The 18904-nt window shown below is 31.9% G+C and overlaps 1 protein-coding gene across 21 annotated transcripts in view; it reads right to left on the bottom strand.

Moving 5' to 3' along the window:
• LOC121127748 (putative polypeptide N-acetylgalactosaminyltransferase 9) overlaps positions 1-18904 on the bottom strand; it is a 60700-nt gene that overhangs the window by 9245 nt on the left and 32551 nt on the right. For 4 of the 21 annotated variants that reach the window (XM_071892866.1, XM_071892854.1, XM_071892881.1 and 1 more), the window contains exons 2-3: positions 9122-9585; positions 7994-8164 (exon numbers count right to left, since the gene is read on the bottom strand). In XM_071892866.1, coding sequence (XP_071748967.1) covers positions 7994-8164; positions 9122-9465 — 515 coding nt within the window. In that variant the 5' untranslated portion in view covers positions 9466-9585. Of the gene's footprint in view, positions 1-7993; positions 8165-9121; positions 9586-9898; positions 10455-18904 lie in introns of those variants that run through there. The other 17 variants (XR_011783244.1, XM_071892847.1, XR_011783247.1 and 14 more) reach the window with 13 other exon arrangements.

Genomic DNA, 18904 nt, shown 5'->3' with positions numbered 1-18904 from the left:
GAGGGAAAGAAAAAGAAAGAAATACATTTTTTTCCTTACTCGTTATAATGTCAAATCAGGAGCATTATCTATTTAAACTTTATATTACATTGCATTTATTCCAAAAATTAGTACTAATTATGTATGAATAAGTACATATGTATTCAAAAATAAAAGGGTAACAAAGTTCAATATGCGTATGAGTCGATGACTAATTAATTAATTTAGATGTAAATATCCTTTGTCGATCTAATCAATCGATCTTGCAACTGGTCTCAACATACTCAATAAACTAAGGATTACGGATTTTCCTCAGATTAGTCGGGTCTCCTCCTGTCCTAATATTTGACACTATTCTCCTGACTTGGCTTATGGATAAGCTCCGATCTCTATCAAAATAAAGGTCCAAGAGCAGTGAAGCCAAGTGATACAAGCTTTTTACTTTACTGGCAACGCTCCAAAGAATGCCATCCGCGTTACAATGTACAACAAGAAGACGGTGTGCGATGTTGTGAAACGACTAAATGATGACAAGAGCACATCAAGCATGCTCCATGCAGTCCTCACAAGACCAAAAACCAACTCCAACCTTTTTAACCGGGCTAAATAGTTCCATCATGGCAAACCCGGCCGTCTCTTTTTCAGTACACACGAATAGTAGGAGTGTGAGCAGGAGGACATTGGCCCGAGTGGTCAAGGAGGACTTAAATTTTCCCTCCTACAACAAAGGCCACTAACAGCTCCTTACGGAGAAGATGGAGCAAGTGAGGGTGGAGAGAGGGATCAAATTGCGTCGTATCTACAAGAAAAATCCAGGCATCATCAAATTAATGTATCACTGGTCCAACTTCACTGTTGATGGTGCCTACAACCCACAAAACGATCGGTGGCTGTCAGGTTCGAGGTCTTCAGTCCCTTCGGTAATAAACACCAAGAATCCAGCCAAGGCCATGGTCTTTACACTGCTCACCAGTGACGGAAAGCTGATGCTGCCCAACATATTTCCGCCTAAGGCCAGGCTGAACACGGATGTGTACGTGGAGCTTCTCAAACAGCTGTTTTGCCCTGGATGGCCTCCCAATACCCTCCGAATACCAAATTTATGAGGATTCAGGATTCTACTCTAGCTCACGTGCCCAAGAAGTCAATTGCATTCTTGGAAAAACATTTTAAAAGATTCGTCAAGCCGGATTTGTCTTCTAACAGCCCAGATCCCAACCCCTGTCGTCTGTGCTGAGGAGGAATGTTAATAAGACTCGCCTTTACAGTGTCGCCTCCCTAAAGCTTTACATTAAGCGAAAAATGGCCACCTTTACTACGGTCGAGGTCATCCGCGCGTTTTCGCCTTCCATCGTCGCCTGGACTCTGTAATTGAAGCAAATGGTGGCCACATCCATGTAAAAAAATATGCCCAGAAATAGTTGCTGCTAATTAAAATTGTAAAAAAAAACTATGCTTAATAAAGAAATATATAAAATTATGGAACTTTTAAGTGTTGTGTAAATACTTCTGCCCACCCCTGTATGAAGTAATGAAATAAATTTGGATGTTTCTTGATTTTTGCTCAAGATTGTTTTTAGCTTAACACATATATTCCATTTCAATGGACCATCAGTTAATCAGGGCAATTTGTAAAGAAGAACGAAATCCAATTTACGTACACATATCCCAACAACTTAATCCTTTCAATATGATCCAATGAAGCAGTCTAACATTTACTTAATTTTTCATAAAATAAAGCAAAACAGACAGAAATTCTTTAAAATTGAGTAAGCAAATGAATGTTCGAAATATTCACATAGTAGTCAAAACATATTCTTATTTGACTACTATAAAAAAAATGCAGGTTTAAGAGCATAGAGAAATAAATGTTTAGAGGGGGACAAGTTATTTCTAATGGCAATATGGGATTGTGAGGCAGAAGTCTTATAGAATATAGAGCTTGGTAGAATAATGCAGCTGCATAAAAATGAGGATATTGTAGGGATGTCCTTGGCTTGAAGAAAAAATTTGGACTATTCACGTTCAGCCTACTCATTAGGTGTTGTACATCAGCTGAGTTAATTGAGATGATTGGCCAAAAAAAAATATCCCGAAAGAAAGAAAAAAATAACTCCCTATTGAGATGGTGAACTCCTGACTGTCTTCTCTTTTCCAACTATTCTCTTTTTCTTCTCTACTAAATCCATGCTTGTTAATAGCTGAATTTTTGATCAACATATTTCCCAACTTGTCACCCCTATCTATATATATATACATGACAGTATCTGTAATTGTTTCAATGATCATACTGTTCAAGAACGTCAGGCCTACAAAATAACATGTTAATGCTGGATTTTACATACATATTAAAAGAGTCTTGAAATGAAAAACGTTTTTTAATATCTAATCGCTGACTCAAAAGGGTATTCATATAACATAAAGGGGAAAATATTAATATGATAGAACAACACGGGGAGATGAGTGTGGTCAATTGCCCTTCCTCAAAAATCAGCGAGCCCCTAACCTTTTGCTGATGTACGTCTGGATGTCAAGGACTGAACTGACACAACAACTCTGCTCTTCATTACTAAATCTTTGGTTACAAGCCTCTTCATTGTCGGTCGCCTCAGATATTTTAAACTCTCCTTATAGTTATCTTATTATAATTCGTGGATTTTGAGATATCTTCGACTTAAAAGATGTAACAAGGCCCTCGGACCGAACAAATAAAGGTTTCCCAAGTATCGACTTCCCGTCAGGCTGCCTCAATAATTATACATCTTTCTGGTGTTATAAACAGTGCTCTTAGAGATGTAAAAGCGGCTGGGAATGTCAACAGTTCAGTCTTCAGCTAAAATAGTCGCAAGCACTATTTGCCGTAGTTCCACCATTTCAAAATAGTGGCATCAGTTTTTATTTTTGGTAACACCTTATTTACAAAAATATACTCGTTGGAATATTATATATTTATGACACACACTTAATCTCCTATAAAGACATAATTTTAGATTTAACAAGTGTTCAACGACTAATGACGTTCAAACAATCATTGTTTATTTTAAAACGCAAAGTCGGATCTAAATAAATTTTCAATATTTTATAATATTATTCTCCCTTTTGTTCCATGGGGTGACTTCGATAAGTAAACCTTTATTGCCTCCGCAACAAAGTTGAACGGAGGTTATATTTTTGCATCTGTTTGTTAGTCACAAGGATTACGGGAAAAGTTACAGATCGATTTTGATCAAACTTGGTAGAAAGATTATAAATGGTCAAATTAAGTGGCCATTAAATTTTGAGAGATAAATGGTCAAGTAACAAAAAATGTCTAATCCCCCATAACTTTGGAACAAGGTTATTTTCTGACTACATCAACAGCTTTTCCTCACTCTCCAAAATCGAAATTCGAAAAAAGTGGAAGAACAAACTGCCCTATTATATGTATGTACACATTTACTATATTGATATTTGGACATGAAGACTCGCGTATCAAATGACTCATAAATCAAATGAGAAAGATTTATTTATTTTTCTGTCATTATTGTATAAAAAAGCTACTCTTTACATTTGGTTACTTGCCTAATACCCCTCTTTTCTTCCTGCCAACCATTTCCTTGCAATCATAATTGTTTAATCAAATCAAAACATATCATGAATCATCAGGGAAGATAAAAGAGATAAAATGAGAAGATTTACCTCTTAAATACACATATTAAGGAAATATCTTTTGAAGGTTCCCCCTTTACTCTCCTCAACATAAATCAACCTGATTCTACAACAATTCTTTAATGTACATACTAAGTCCTTTCCAATTAGGGTTTATCAGATCCTTTATAGAACAATAAATAAATTCCTTTAATTGCTCCATTAAGCGTAGTTCTTAATATAAGTTAGACATTATTAGACTACCATTGTTTTTTTAGTGTTGTGTTCGATCCAATCCGTAGAGAAAGAAAAAATATGTAGAGAAAATCAAAAATTGGTGTGCGTACTCAAAACTGAGCTAGAGACCTCCTTAGGCCGGCGAAACGGGACAAAATATATAATGATGACCTCATCAGGGTGATTTAATGGGAGGGAAATGTTACTAAGATTTTTCTTGTGGCTATTTTTGACAATTTGGACAGCATGTTTTTGTTTTTTATAAAAGATATTGACAACTAACTTTTAATTAGAAGAGACAAAAAACTTTTTCAAAAAGTGTTTAAGTTTTTGGGACAAATAATCTTTTACTATATAAGACTTTATTGCGTTACCCATAAGAAATTCCACAAAAATGAGCCCTATGGTTCCGACACCACTGCCTTCGGCCCTGTTTGGGCAAAGTTTTTAAAGCGAGGCTATATACCTTTTATTCGGATTCAAAAGGTTTTAGCGTCCACACGAAGAAGAAATCTGCTTAATCCGAGCCGGTTAAGAATGTTGATGAATTATGTACATTATACATATATACGAGAAGTGTTGTGTAGGTCCTTATTTATTCGGTACAGTCCAGTATTAGGACCGGTTCTATCGGTCCTTAACTGTTGGTCCTTGGAATTTTTCATAAGATGGTTTATTAGGATAAACAAGATATATAAAATATGTCTGAAGTTTATTGCACATATCTTGAAATTTTTTTTTATTTTTCATTATAATGCAATATAATACGATCCTATTATTTTGTTTGTTCGTTATTTAATTTATTCTATTATATAACATAATAATTTAAAAAAAAAAATGGGAGGAAAAATATCCTGGTTGATTCAAAATTTTTCATTTTTTAAGTGCTGACAAGTGGGACTGGACTGGACCGACACAGCACTATATACGAGTATATCATGTGAAAATGCGCGCTTTTTTATTCATCGGATGAAATTATATATTATAAAAAGTTAATTAAATTTAGGAGAAAAAAATATGGGAGGGGAAAAAGATTAAAAGATATTCTGGAATTGGGTAATGGAGTTAAAAAGGCTCTCTTTGCATACTTTTTGAAAATTCGACTTTACTGGAAAATCAAAACATACGAAGAATGATTAGTCAAATTTCAAGTATTACTCAAAAAGACAGTAAAAAAACTACTACACTCTGAAACTCTGCAAAATCTTTAAAGAAATAGTATACTGTCATTACACAAACTAAGAAAATAACACTCCACACAGAATTCAAACATTTTGACTGGAATCCAACACTGGTTATTTTACACTTCGTCACCCAAAATATGGAATTATTATTGAAATGTAATTGTTGTGAATTGTTCACAGATTGTTAACAATAGCTGATTCGAATGTTGAAGCAATCCACATTTAGAACACTAATAGGGATAAAAGAAACGGAAAAATCGACAGCTGACAACAAAATACATTACACATTTTCATGTTAGTGAGTTAGTGTCGTGCTCACAATAATAGAAAAGATATTGTAAATCGTGACGTGGAAGAAGTTTGCCGATTAGTAGCAAAATATAGGATTAGTCATGTTTATTATTGAATAAAGGATGGGTGTCATTATTAGAGCAAAGGACAGGGACCGTTCCTTTGAACTCTTTAGAGCATAAATATGTAGGTATGTAGGATAAATAATAATGGTCTAATAAGCAATCAACATATAAGGATTATTACGTATGATAAAGTTATCAACATGGTCTTTATCTCCCCTCAGTTTCTACAAGAAGAAACAATTGTCAACATTAATTAACCTACTCATATTACTTTACATTAGGTCATTTATTTATGGTATTAGTGTTACACGCTTATAAATATTAAGACATTATTTATTAAGTATATTAAAGTTAAATTGTACATTGCACAAACATAGAAACCCGTTGTGACACTCCTTGAGTTATTGTTTTATGCATAATAGGCACAAGGGTTTTGCAAGCATGGTGTTTACAGGCACTTAGATAAGAATTGTTCTTTTAGATTACATCCCAGCTTTTAAAATATTATGAGTAGCCAGAATTGGAAACTCGTATTCCCGACCCCAACTCAAGACATACATAGATAAGATTGTAAATTCTAAGGTTTTAGTAGCGTACGAGCTGTTGTTCTATTGTAGTTGACAAATGAATGTTATGGGTAACAAATCGAAATAAGAGCAAAAATTTATTTTCTGAAAAAAATACAGGATCCAAAATTTTCCTAACAAAGTACTGATTTTATAAATAGACTTTTTTTAAATATGGAGCATTGGGTCGCTAAAATTTACACATGATCGACTCTGTGAAAATTGCGACTCTTCGCCTTTTACTGAGACTTGCAAAGACTCAAGTCTGTACTTGGACTCTTGTCCCATGACTCGTTAACAGCTCTGTTTTTTTACTTAACCAACAGTACTTATGAACACATACACCACTTTATATATGAGCCTACTAGGGTTTTTCTCTCACCATCTTGGGATACCATTTCCTGGGATTTAATATCAAAGGGAAATTATCGAGGAAAAAAATATTTCCAGGGAATTCTTCCATTTAATTATTTAATTAAATGAAAATATAATATAAAGATGTATGCTACAGTGCAAATGATGTGCTATAAGCAAGGACGAAGAATGTTCCACAAACGAAACATTTATAGGAAACCAAGAAATGAATATTTAATTATTATCTTATATTGTCGAAAACATGGTTTAATTTAGGATATTGCATGGTTAGACTGTATGAGTAAGGAATTTAAAATGGATTTCTCGAGATCATGCTGGAGAACAACTTCCTAGAAATAAGAACCCCTTAAATCTAAATACATAATTAATTGCTTACCAATTTTGACTAGATCATAAAAATAGAATATATTGCAAATTGTCACTCGCCTTTGGCTATTAAATATTGTCGGAGTAGAAGGGAGCCCATGGCTCTCCATCTGGCAATGAATATTAAAAGGCATACCAATCATTAGTGGGCGCAAAATTTCAAAAATATAGCCGAAAAAGCGATTCATTTTTTAATAGTTTAAGGACCGTTTAATCGAAAGAAGATCTGATATTTATTTATAAATAAAATACAAGGTCCGAAAGTCCCCTCCCCCCAGAAAAAAAAGAACATATATATATATATACTCATTTTTTTTAAATAAAAAGGGACACCAACATCTGTACATCTGTAGCAAATGAGTTGTAAAATTTACATATGGTCTCCCCAAATCTATAAACCAAATGACAAAATAAGGACCACGTATGTATAAGGATCAACATTTTATTAAGTATTAGTCACCTCAACAAAAAGTTTTGTCCACTACAGGCTTACAGTATATTAGAATATTACTCTATTATAAATATCTACACAACCTCCACTGTTTAAATTTAATTAAAAATGTGAATTCTGCGACAATAAAAAAAATATTTATATGCCATGAGATAAAATGATTAAGTATCCCCTTCTGTGGTATCATAACAAGTAACGTCGTATGGTGGAGAAAGATTTTACGTCCACAAGGAATCTACTTAAGCTAACAGGGGCGTTCGCCACTTGGTTTTTAGCTTTGGGCCTCCCCTTTGTAAAGTCGTGTCACTCAGGTACTGCTCATGAAAAATATATGTACTTGTGTTTGTAGTCTATTTATAAAAAGATTAGCTAAAATTAAGAGACAATATACATATATGGGTTTGTGTGAAGTCCTAATATATAATGGTTCCTTTCTTGTTGCAAGGATTGAATCCCTATAATTAAATAGGATAAGTAAATCATTTATAGGAACATAATAGGTGCAAATACACATTACAGGGCATCATTAGATGAGCTTCAATATATAACTATATAAATATTCAATTTCTAAAGTTTATTTAAGAGTAATTAAGTATTAATAGTTCCTATCATACGTTGATGCATGTGCAAAAGTAACTCTTGGAAACAAAAACATTTTGTATAATAGTAACAATCCTCATTTTTATTCTCCTGGGAAAGGAACAGTTCAATTTTCTCTATAATTTCTCTATAATTAAACTATGCACAGAGATTAACCCAGCCCCTTCTGAAAATTTATCAATCGTTTACTCATTATTGAACCGAAATGATGAGTAGTAAAGTGTAGAAAAAATAATCAAATGTTATAATTACCAATCATCCCGGATATCTGGAAGAGTTCGATGAATCGAAATCATATCTGATACATATTGATTAAATGCATTGTCTGCCCAGCCTTTATCGATAAGTGCCTTAATCTCAGGGCTTGGATTTTCAATTCTAACGGGTTCTCCATTCTCGCCAGGTACATCTTTTACCACATTTCTTTAGGATAAGAATATAAGAAAAATATCAGATGGAAATTCGGATTTTAGACATTTCATTACTACTATACAAGAATATAAATTAGTGAGGGACTATTTAGTTTTTCAACTGTCACTACTAGATAAACATATTATTTGTAACAAATGTTTACAGGGCCCAAGTGAATAGATTATAGTCGCAAAACATGAGTCAAATAAACGAGGAGAACCTCTCTGTTGTAGTGATACTCATGGAAATGAATTCTTTAAAGTTACTCGAGAGGACTTGAATCCCCTTTATTTGACCATTTGAGGTGTTTTACAATTTCAAATTGAGTTCAAATCTCTTATATATAAATATTATTGCCATTGCCTCGGGTTGCATCATTTTAATCAAACCGAATATGTACATGAATTTGTTCAAAAAATGTTTGACAACTCTTAAAAGTAAATTACTCATTAGAGAAAGAGGAAAGAGTGTTTCTTTTCAGTCCTGATCCGTAGATATCTATATATAAATAAAAAACATCTGGCAATCAAAAAAGCTTCATTTACTGTGCTTATACAGAACAAATATCTATCACGTCACTTCCGAAATATATTATCGTTTGGATCTAAATTTATTAGTAATTAAAGATACAATGAATTAGGGCATCATATAAATTTTTTGTAAAAAATATAGCATTAATTAATTGAAAATGATAGTAAAGCAAGTGTATGGATATGTAAATATCGGTGACATGGGTAGGAGTAGCAAAACAATGACGCCACAGATTAATCCATGACAGATATTAATCAATAAAATAAAATTAATATAAAAGAGGCAAGGATTGTACTTTAATGAGGGACCAAATAATCACTATTTTAATATTAGCTCATGATGCAATAACCAGCATAAATCATTGACCCTTGTTCAATATGAAAATTTAATCTTAGGGCAAAATAAACAAATAGAGAATTGAAACTACGTGGAACTTACGGCTTAATCACATTTGAAACAATGAGAGGTTTTTCTTTGGGATGTTTCTTCGGAGCATGATTTGGACCTACATTGGCACGTCCTTTGACAGGTGGAGGTAACGTATCGATCTTAATTTCAGGATCATCTCCAGAGGCCTCTTTATTTTTAGCATTCAGCTCCCGATGAATATTCTCTGGGTGTATGTTGGAGTCCTTAGGATCCTTAGACGGATCGGATCTGAGGGATGAGGGAGATGTTAAACGTAGAGAAATAAGATACATGAGGTAAAAAATCGTAGGCACAGAGATGAAGATTTTGATCAAGGTGTTTCGATGTCTTCTTGGTACGAACATGGACTTCATGATGCTGGTGACGAAGAAGAAGAGGGACTCAGGGATGGAAGGAGGAGAGAAGGAAGAGTTTACTTTTCTATTTCGTCGCTTTTGTTATGGTTCATACAGATTGTAATACTAGATGCCCTCCTAGAACATTGAAAAGAATGATATTATACACACTACATATATATATGGATATTAATGGGATTCATGTCTTCGTTACATTTTAAATGATATATGATATAAATATTTTCATAATATGCAATAGTTTTAAAAACAGAGAGTGAAGTCACATTTTAATAGCAGTTATAATTCAGACAGAGTGTTTATACTATTCTTACAACAAATATCTAATGAACTTAAGAAAAGCCATGATAAATATCCCAATAGATTTGGTCATAGAAAGTTGAAAAACAAAAAGTATTTCGTGTAATACAAAAAAATATGAATATAATTCTACATGAAAATGGGATAACGATGATCCATAATTAGTTATAAGCTAATAAGTAATGATAGGCCGGTACAAATATGAGTTTAACTTTCCACTGACACGGAATCAAACTATTAAAAAAGGGAAATGTATGCCAAAAAAATGCCGGATATCAGAGATGCACATAAAAAAGTACACTACCAAGGTAAAGCTTCAGGATTTAAAGCACAATCAATTTCACCACAAACAAACATTGATATAATATTTATTACTTATTAGTTTAAGACAACATTTAGTTTCTTCTTTTTTACTCACAACTTTTATTTTTTTAAATTTCACCTTATCATAAAGAGCCTAAAAGGGGGGCGAGAGTAGGAAGAGAGGAGGACGCACAAACGCAAACGACCAGGAGGAATGATTCCAACTGATATGATGACGATGTAGAGGAGAGGAAAACAGTCAGTCAATAATAATAAATATACAAAAAAACGGACACTCCAAAAGGAGTGTGTCAGTCAGTGGTGGGACTATAAGAAGAGGAACTTAGTACGAGTGTGTACACGAGAGTACGTTCCAACCTAACATCAGAATAGTATGTAGTTAAAAACCACACCTGTATGATGTGTGGAGGATAGTGATAAGGGTCTACTACTACTAGATTATTTATACACGTGAGCCGAGCCTTTTCGAGCCGGTTCTCATTAACATTATGCATGTTAGTCTGATGGCGTATTGATGTACATAATAGACCATAGTATAGTTTAATTACGATAATGTTGTAAAAAATATTCCACACTCTGATCAATAATAAACAGTCGTGGTTCTTAAAAAATTAAACTTTTATTTTATAACTGTTGTTTCATTTCAGTCTAGGGAAAGGAGCTACCATCAAGAAAGAAAATTAAAACATTGCTTTAAGGTAAAGAAAATGATAGTTAAAAAAGCTTGAAAATCGTTGCATATGCTACACCTAATTATATATTATAAATAATTATTAAGATAATTTGTATTATATTACTACTGAAGGATAAGGCGCTAAATCCCGATGTTTTATCAAAAATGTATGCATGTCACAGGAGAAGTTTATATTGCATCTCTCAACCTTTCTCCTTTCAAAAAGAAAAAAGGCCCAAAACTAATTGGTAGTTGTAATTAGTTTAGTTTGTTTTTGCACTGGAAGTACATGACTGGTCTGAGACCGTTTTAATGTTTGTTGGGCCAAACTAAGTAGGTCATTTTAAGAATTTCAGTCTATTTAAAATTCGATCTAGACCAATTTTAAAGTTGAATTGTTGATGAACTCAAATGGAACTTATATTACTGAGTTATGACGAATTAATCAATTAATGAACTGGTAAGAATACTTTTTAGATTTCATAAGTGTTCCACATGTTCCTAGACTCTTTTCTAAACTAAGCATAAAAACTGAAAAATCCATCCCCTAAATAAGACCAAAAAATCGACTTAAGACATATGTCATGCGTATACTCACAATTTATTTCTAGGAACTTTGTATATTATAATCTTCAAACCTCAACAACTCCCCCTTTCAACCCCAAGAGGTTTTGTGATTCATAATTTTTCTTGTAATGGGCAGAGGAAATGCCACGTCAGTAGTTTTTGTGCTTCCAAAGTTTAATTTATCCGGACATTTTCACTCCTACAAACTGCACACATTTTAAATCACAAAACCTCTTAATTTGATAGGGCTTGTTGAAGTTTGAAGAATATAATATGCAAATGTTCTGGAAATAAATTGTTTATTCACGTATACGTGTACATGCATGCTAAATGTGGCTAGTCACCTAACGAAAAAAAAAAATCAATTAAGACCGAATTGGAAAAAATCGATCCCGGAACGAGTCTTAACACCAAGTAACTAGCCAATTATATCCTAATCTCCAACTGTTGGACTCTTCTCGATTTAATAGAGAATTTTCAATGACGTCATACATTGAAGAATAATGGACCGAAATAGAAAGCAAACTGGAGTCATAGTTATTAAAAAAAATAGACAAATTTCAAAAAAAAAAAATCTTGCGGAAAACTTCATTTAATGGCCATTAAAATGATAAAAGTTAAATTGTCGCCTGATGTTATAGAAAATCAGTGATATTTGAATAAAATCAGAGTAATAGGTGATCTGGGATCTTATAATAAAGAGATATAAATATCCCCTTTGCTTTTGAGTCATATTATGACATCAACGGTAGTTCATTTATTAATCAAAAATGAGCAAAGTTTTTTTTTCTTATAAAAATTGGTTGTTTATTTCTCAAAGATGGCCGACTTGTGCAACGATGACTCTTGCTTTGATTCCAAAGAGAAACAGAAAAAGGGCATTAAATGAATTGTTAGCTATTCCGTGCTTCCCAACTAAGAAATTATTATTTAGGTAATTATAATTGTTTAGAGCATAGCAATAGCTTATTTAAATTCAATGTTCAAAGCACGGATGGGGGGGAGCAGAAAAATCGACGGCTGACAACAAAATGTATTTTGAAATTTTATCTTAATGAGGTAACACTGTTTTTTATGATGAATTTACAAAAAAAAACATCCCTTTGCATCAAAAATTATTTTATCCCTTTATACAAATAAATAATCAATTAAGAACCCTATCAAATACATAACTAAATAGTATGCAAAGACAAAAAATAAATTCAACCAATACAATGATGAATACATTATACTACCTATTTATTGGTTGAATCCCTCGTAGATACGTGTATGTAACCCCTTAAGAGGTTTTCTATTTTTAACTTCTTACTTCCGCATAAATAATATCTAGTTTGGAACATACAGATGAATTCACCTCAAGAATGATATTTAAAATGAGTTCATCCCTTTTGCATATTGTAAACTAGCGGTAGTATTGCTTGCAATTATGAAGCGTCGATGAACAGAAAAAAAGACAGACCTACTTAATAAACTTTTAATTATATAAATTTGATTTATTAGTATTAGATGATAACTCCCCACCAAATCGTCAGTATTATTCTTCGTTTTACATGAGCACACTCAATATCTCGATGTTCTCTTCTCAAGAATGAAAGAATAATAGTTTGAGAAAATACAAACAACCATTGTTGAGATTGTGAAGAACAACAAAACTTCCACGCAAAAAAAATCTTTAAAACCCTAACTAATATTTTTTTAATATGAGGAGCTGACCTTTAGCTTCACACGCTTGTTGCTAAAAATGAGTTATCTTTAGACAATCAAACAAACAGACATACATGCAAACTTTGCTTTAATTCATATAGATAGATTATATTTTCATTCATATGATTTAAGCCAAATTGATCTTTTTATATAACTGATATTTAATATTGATGATGTGTTAAAGAGACTCACAACTTAAATTGGATTAGTAAAAATGGCTTGTAAACAGATCTGCAAAACAAAGTCATAAGTATACAATAAAACCTTGGAACAAGTCTTAAATTCCTTCTGGAAGTAACGTCGAGAAGCGATGGAGTTGCATTCTGAAACAATTTTCCTTTTAAGAAGAAACTGATTGCAGATTAATCCGTTCTCAACCATCGAGCTTTTATCCTAACTTTGACTTTTTTCTATATAACAATTCAGAGAAATATGTTCCGAATATATTGTATATTGTATCTTACAATCTTTCTTCACAAAAGAAATAGAAAAAAAAGTCCTAATTCAGTTGGCAACATTTAGAAAGTTGATCGTAGCTTTTAGGTGTCGACAACAAACAGACAAGGAAACTTTGTTTCATTAATTTAGATATGTTCTCTCCTTTTCTTATGAATATACTTTAGCACCAAACGTAAATATAACTGAACATGATTTTTTTTTAATATGACGTGCTAAGTTTTAGCTTTAGCTGCAGACGCTAGTTGTTACATTTTCTTTCTTAGATAAAGTAGTAACACAGTTTTTAGATATTAAATACATATTCAAAAAACTTTGCTTTGTTAATGTGTTATATAATGATATGTACTCCCCTTTTATTTTATTTTTTAAATGAAGCGTTGTCAATAGACAATCAAACAAACAGACAAACTTTTTTTTATTAATACAGATAACTCTGGAGAATTGTTCACAGCTTAGCATGAGCTCATTCTAATTTAACCCATCAACGCTCAAACGCTGATTGGGGGTAAAAGAAGCAAAAAGTAATTAAATAACAGTAAAATAAAGTACACTTTTTTGTATAATTTTTACTTCAGACTCGACTTGTACTCTGAGTGAAGAAGAGCTCCAAAACTTGACTCAGATTCGTAAAACAAAAAATGTAAACAACTCGGTTATAGGTACGTACATATACAGTAGACTCTCGATACTTGACGCTAATTCGTTTCGGAAGGAGCTTCGAGAGGAGATGCAGTCGAGTTCGGAATCTATTTTAACTTAGAAGGTTTTTAAATTAACATAGCCTTTCTAAAGCAAACATTTTAGGAAAATAGGCTCCGAGTTAATTAATATAATTTAAATAAGGAGCACATCATCAAGCAAGAATGGCAACTAGGAGCATGTGATCGAAGCACGAATTCAATTTTGTTTAGGGAAGTCACGTGAGTCACAGTCATGTTATAGATACGTTTATATGTAGAAATCATGACAAACAATTTTTTTTGCATATACATTGTAACTAAGTAAATACGTCAAAGCACTGATAAGCAGCATTTCAGTCTATTCCTAGAACCTTGTTTTAATAACTTAATTTACTGATTGAAGATAAAATTTCTTTTTTTCTCCAAGTTTCAAATGTTCTTTAATACGAGATAGCTTATAATATTCGTAATGTATATTTTTAGATTGATGAAGCTACCTATTTATAAATGCATTTCTCAGATAGTATCCAAATTAATTAATTATGAGTGAAGGTGTTTAATGTACAAAGATGGACGATCAGAAATCCCCTTCCAGAGTAAAAAACAGTGAATAATAACCGATTTCGCCTATGATTTTATTTTAAAGGAATCCATATTTATGATTTGGCGTTAATCGCCTCAATATTAACAATTTCATAAAACATAGAACATGGCACTTGATTAAGAATGTTTCATCGGTTTCAGGTGATTCATATTCTACTTTCAATTTCTATAGAAATATAGTACTAAACAAAGTTGTCATTTCATAATAGTGTCAAGTTTGTATAGCATCACAATCAAGAACCTTTGAACTTGTATTTAATGATACTTTAATTGCTTTATCTAATTCATTTCTGAATTTCATTTGGTTAGATATGATCAATCTTCTGGTCGCATCAAAATTTCCAATTCCAAACACATGTCCTCTATCGATGGAATCCTTCGATTATTTTGGAAGAGCAATGCATTTTAGAATTATGTTTGAATTAATTGAATGGCGAGCTGCCTGTGAAATATTTTGGATATCTTTAAGATATAATATATTCAAATCAAATTAAAGTTCCTTTATTTTAAGTAATAATTTATTGTATCAATCATTTGTTAATGTTACTAATCGTAGAAAAGATTATATAAAATAGATGTCCATACATCTCACTACTAAATAAATTTAGAGAAAATCGATTTGCTCAAATAAAAGATCTTTCGTGTCACGAGCACATTTTGAATAAAATGATCAATATAAAAATAGGTAATGCACCTATGAAATGATACTTTTTTTTTTTAAATTGAAAGTTTATTGTGAAAAAATGGTTACAAAATTTAATTTCCATGGTATGCAATTCGCTAGCCAAATATTTTTCCCATCTTTAGGCAATGGATAGATCCTTTTCTTTAGAAAAAATTGTTTTTCTTTGGCCGCAAACCAGCATTGGGCCATTTTTTGGCTCCAGCGTGAGAATCGAAGCGTAAATCATTGAGTACGTGGCCCATCGATGTAAACAAGTGATAATCGGAAGACACCAGTTCTGGTGAGTAAGTTGCATGAGCAAGAGTTTCCCAGTTGTACTATTCAACAAGCTGGCGGGTGGCTATAGAGCGATACGCAGGTGCGTTGTTATCAAGGTAAATTACATTGTGTTGCCTAGCTTCATATTTTGGGTTTTTTGGCGTATAGCATGGTTCAAGTCTGCTAATTGTTGTTGGTAGCGATCATCATTAACGGTTTGATCGGGTTGTAGAAGGTCATACCAAATGACGCCACACTGGTTCCAGAATACACACAGCATTGCCTTCTTCATTTATCTTCATTTCTCAAGTCAAAATCACCACTTTGGAATTTTTCAAAGCATCTGAAACACTGTACTCTACTTAGAACATTTCCACCATAAGCTTCTACAAGTATTTGATGGGCTTGAGAAGCGTTTTTCTTTAATTGGTAACAGAAAATCAATGATGTCCGCACATCGTAGTTTGTAGGCACAAAATTAGACATTTTTACGAGCGAAAAAAGTGCGTTGTTGAATGAAACTATACAAACAATGAATGTTGACACATGTCCAAATAAGCATTTAGATTTTTGGACCGGTTTATAATGTCTAACTGGCGACACCTAGGGACCAATAGCCGAAAGTCTCATTTTATAGGCACATACCTAGTATACATAATCCCAGTTCAAAGAGAAATCCCCTCACTAAATTATTTTGTTCAAATTCATATTAATTGACTTCATGAGGAACAAATTCTATTCAAGACTTAAAGATTGGTGATACATTAGGTATGCTGCTTTGTAAAACTACATTTTTTGCTCTTCGCAGTATTTTATTTTTTTAGTCTAAGTCAAAACAAAATTTATGTATTACTATAAACTATTTCCAAAAAACTTTAACGTTACTATATAAATTGCAAATAAATAATTAGATAGACTTTCCCCTATGGACTAAGTATGTAATTTCAGGTCGTTAAAACTAGTCTTGTGTCGAATCAAAGAATTATCAACCCCAGTCAACTCAGTTAAGTAGTTTTTATCACTAAAACTTATCAAAAGTTCTTAACTTCTTGGTGCTACTATCCCTGAATGATTATATAATCAGTTATAATGAATAACAAATATCTTCTAATCTCTTAGGAGACAGATTAAATAAATGTATACTAGGGGTTTCTAAAAAATTGTACAATATCAGTTAGTAAAAAAATTTAGCTCATTAGTTCTCATAGAGCAAAAATAATTCCCACAAATAGTACATGAAATGTTGTAAAGTAATACACAAAGTATTTCATTGGATATAAATGAGCAGTGGGCAAGGGGCATAAGTGTTGTATCAGTCCTTATTTAGGACTAAATATTGCAGTACCGTCCAGTTCACTCTCATTCCGGTCCAGTTCAATTTTGCATATCAGTCCTAATAAAGTTAGATCCTTGACGACGTTACTCAACATTATTTCTTTTTTTTTTTAATTAGTTCCAGTACTGATAATACGAAGGGCCACAGTCTTAAGGACAGACCCTAAGACTGTACTGGACAAAATAAATAAGGATGCTGACACTAGTCAGCATCCTTACTTTTTCTTCTTCTTCTTGTTCCTATCTAATTCTTAGTTGATCCTTTAGTACTCTATTCGGTTCGAGTTCAAGTTGATACAATAGTAATTAAAACATAAATACATATTATATCCATTTAAGAGTCAATCCCGTATGGCCTAACAATATTTGTTATATACAAACCTATATTTAAAGTACATGATATTATATAACTGATTAGTCCATTATTTTATTTTTTATCGATCTCTGAGCTAAGAAGTCAATATTATAATTACAAGGAAGAATAAAAATATGAAAAGAGTAGGTATATTTTGATTAGTTAATAGGTGTTGGTAGAAGACCCAATAATGTATTGTACGTAATGCCTTTTTGTATAATTACGGTTCAATCAGGGTCATTGATAATGATTTATGAGTTCTACTCTTGAAGTATATATGAACCAGTGAATAATTGTTGTTGAATATTCTTTAGGATTGCAACTTTTTGTATAGTTGTAATTTATTAATTTTTAACTATTCTAAGAGTGGAACTTTTAGGTTTTTATATTTTAATATACAAAATTCTTTTGTTTTTCCTTTAAAAAATTAAAAAAGTTTTGTGAGTTAATTATTCATCGAAAAGGAGGGAAAGTATATTTTTCTTTCTTAATTATTAAAAAAAATTAAAAATTAAATGATCCTGTCAAGAAAAAATGAATCCAACTTCCTTCCGAAAAAATTATAATTCAAAGTTTTGTTTCTTCTAAGAAAATAAGATTTAAAATTTAATTCAATTTTTTTTTTTATTGAGGAGTTGTGTCATTAAACAAAAATCACATATTACCATTTATAAAAATTATGACATTTTTTTAAAGGACAATACTTCTTTTTTTTTTTTTCATCTCAAATAATTATCAATAATCCATAGGGTCACATCCAAGATTTTTAGAGACAAGGTATATCAGAGACAAAAGTTTTCATGAAAAAAGATTGAGAAGCTCGCCCAATTTTCTTATGTTATAAGTATAAATCTTACAAATATAAAAGAACACTCAACTTATGTACATCTTACTTATCTCTATGTATATTGTTCACATCTAAGCACATCCTTAAAGACTGACCTAACTGACTCAAACACATTCCTTAACCCACAATGCTTCAAATTATATCTCAATGATTTAATTGTTTCATTAGCTAATTTAGTCTATGGACCCTTGAATTTTAGCTAAAACTTGCCTTTATAGGTTGTTTTTATTTATAATGATGGATTTTTATATAGCAGAACGTGGATATATATCATTTTTTGAAATATTCGATGGCTTATTTTCTTAAGGGACTCTATAATTATATTATATTCTACAAATTTAAATATTCCTTCCTTTCTAAAATAGAAAGTTTCATGTTCACAAATTTTAATTGTTAATATTCTATGATAAAGGGACTTTCAAAAACTCAGAATATTTTAGGAAAACGTCAATTATTAATTTGCTTTCTATAATAAACCAAGAGTGTAGTGGTTATTAAACAGAATAGACAAGTTTCCAAAAAAATATTAAGGCAAGTTCAACTAATGGCTTTAAAAATAGAATTAAAAGAATCATAGCACAGCGTTTCCTTATTTAATCTTTCTACCTTTTTTTCTCCAAAAAGAAACAGAAAAAGGCCGAAAATCATT

The sequence above is a fragment of the Lepeophtheirus salmonis genome, chromosome 1 (genome assembly GCF_016086655.4).
Source record: "Lepeophtheirus salmonis chromosome 1, UVic_Lsal_1.4, whole genome shotgun sequence".
NCBI classification, from domain to species: domain Eukaryota; kingdom Metazoa; phylum Arthropoda; class Copepoda; order Siphonostomatoida; family Caligidae; genus Lepeophtheirus; species Lepeophtheirus salmonis.
Note: the sequence above shows the minus strand (reverse complement) of the source record. Positions and strands in the feature narration are given on the sequence as shown.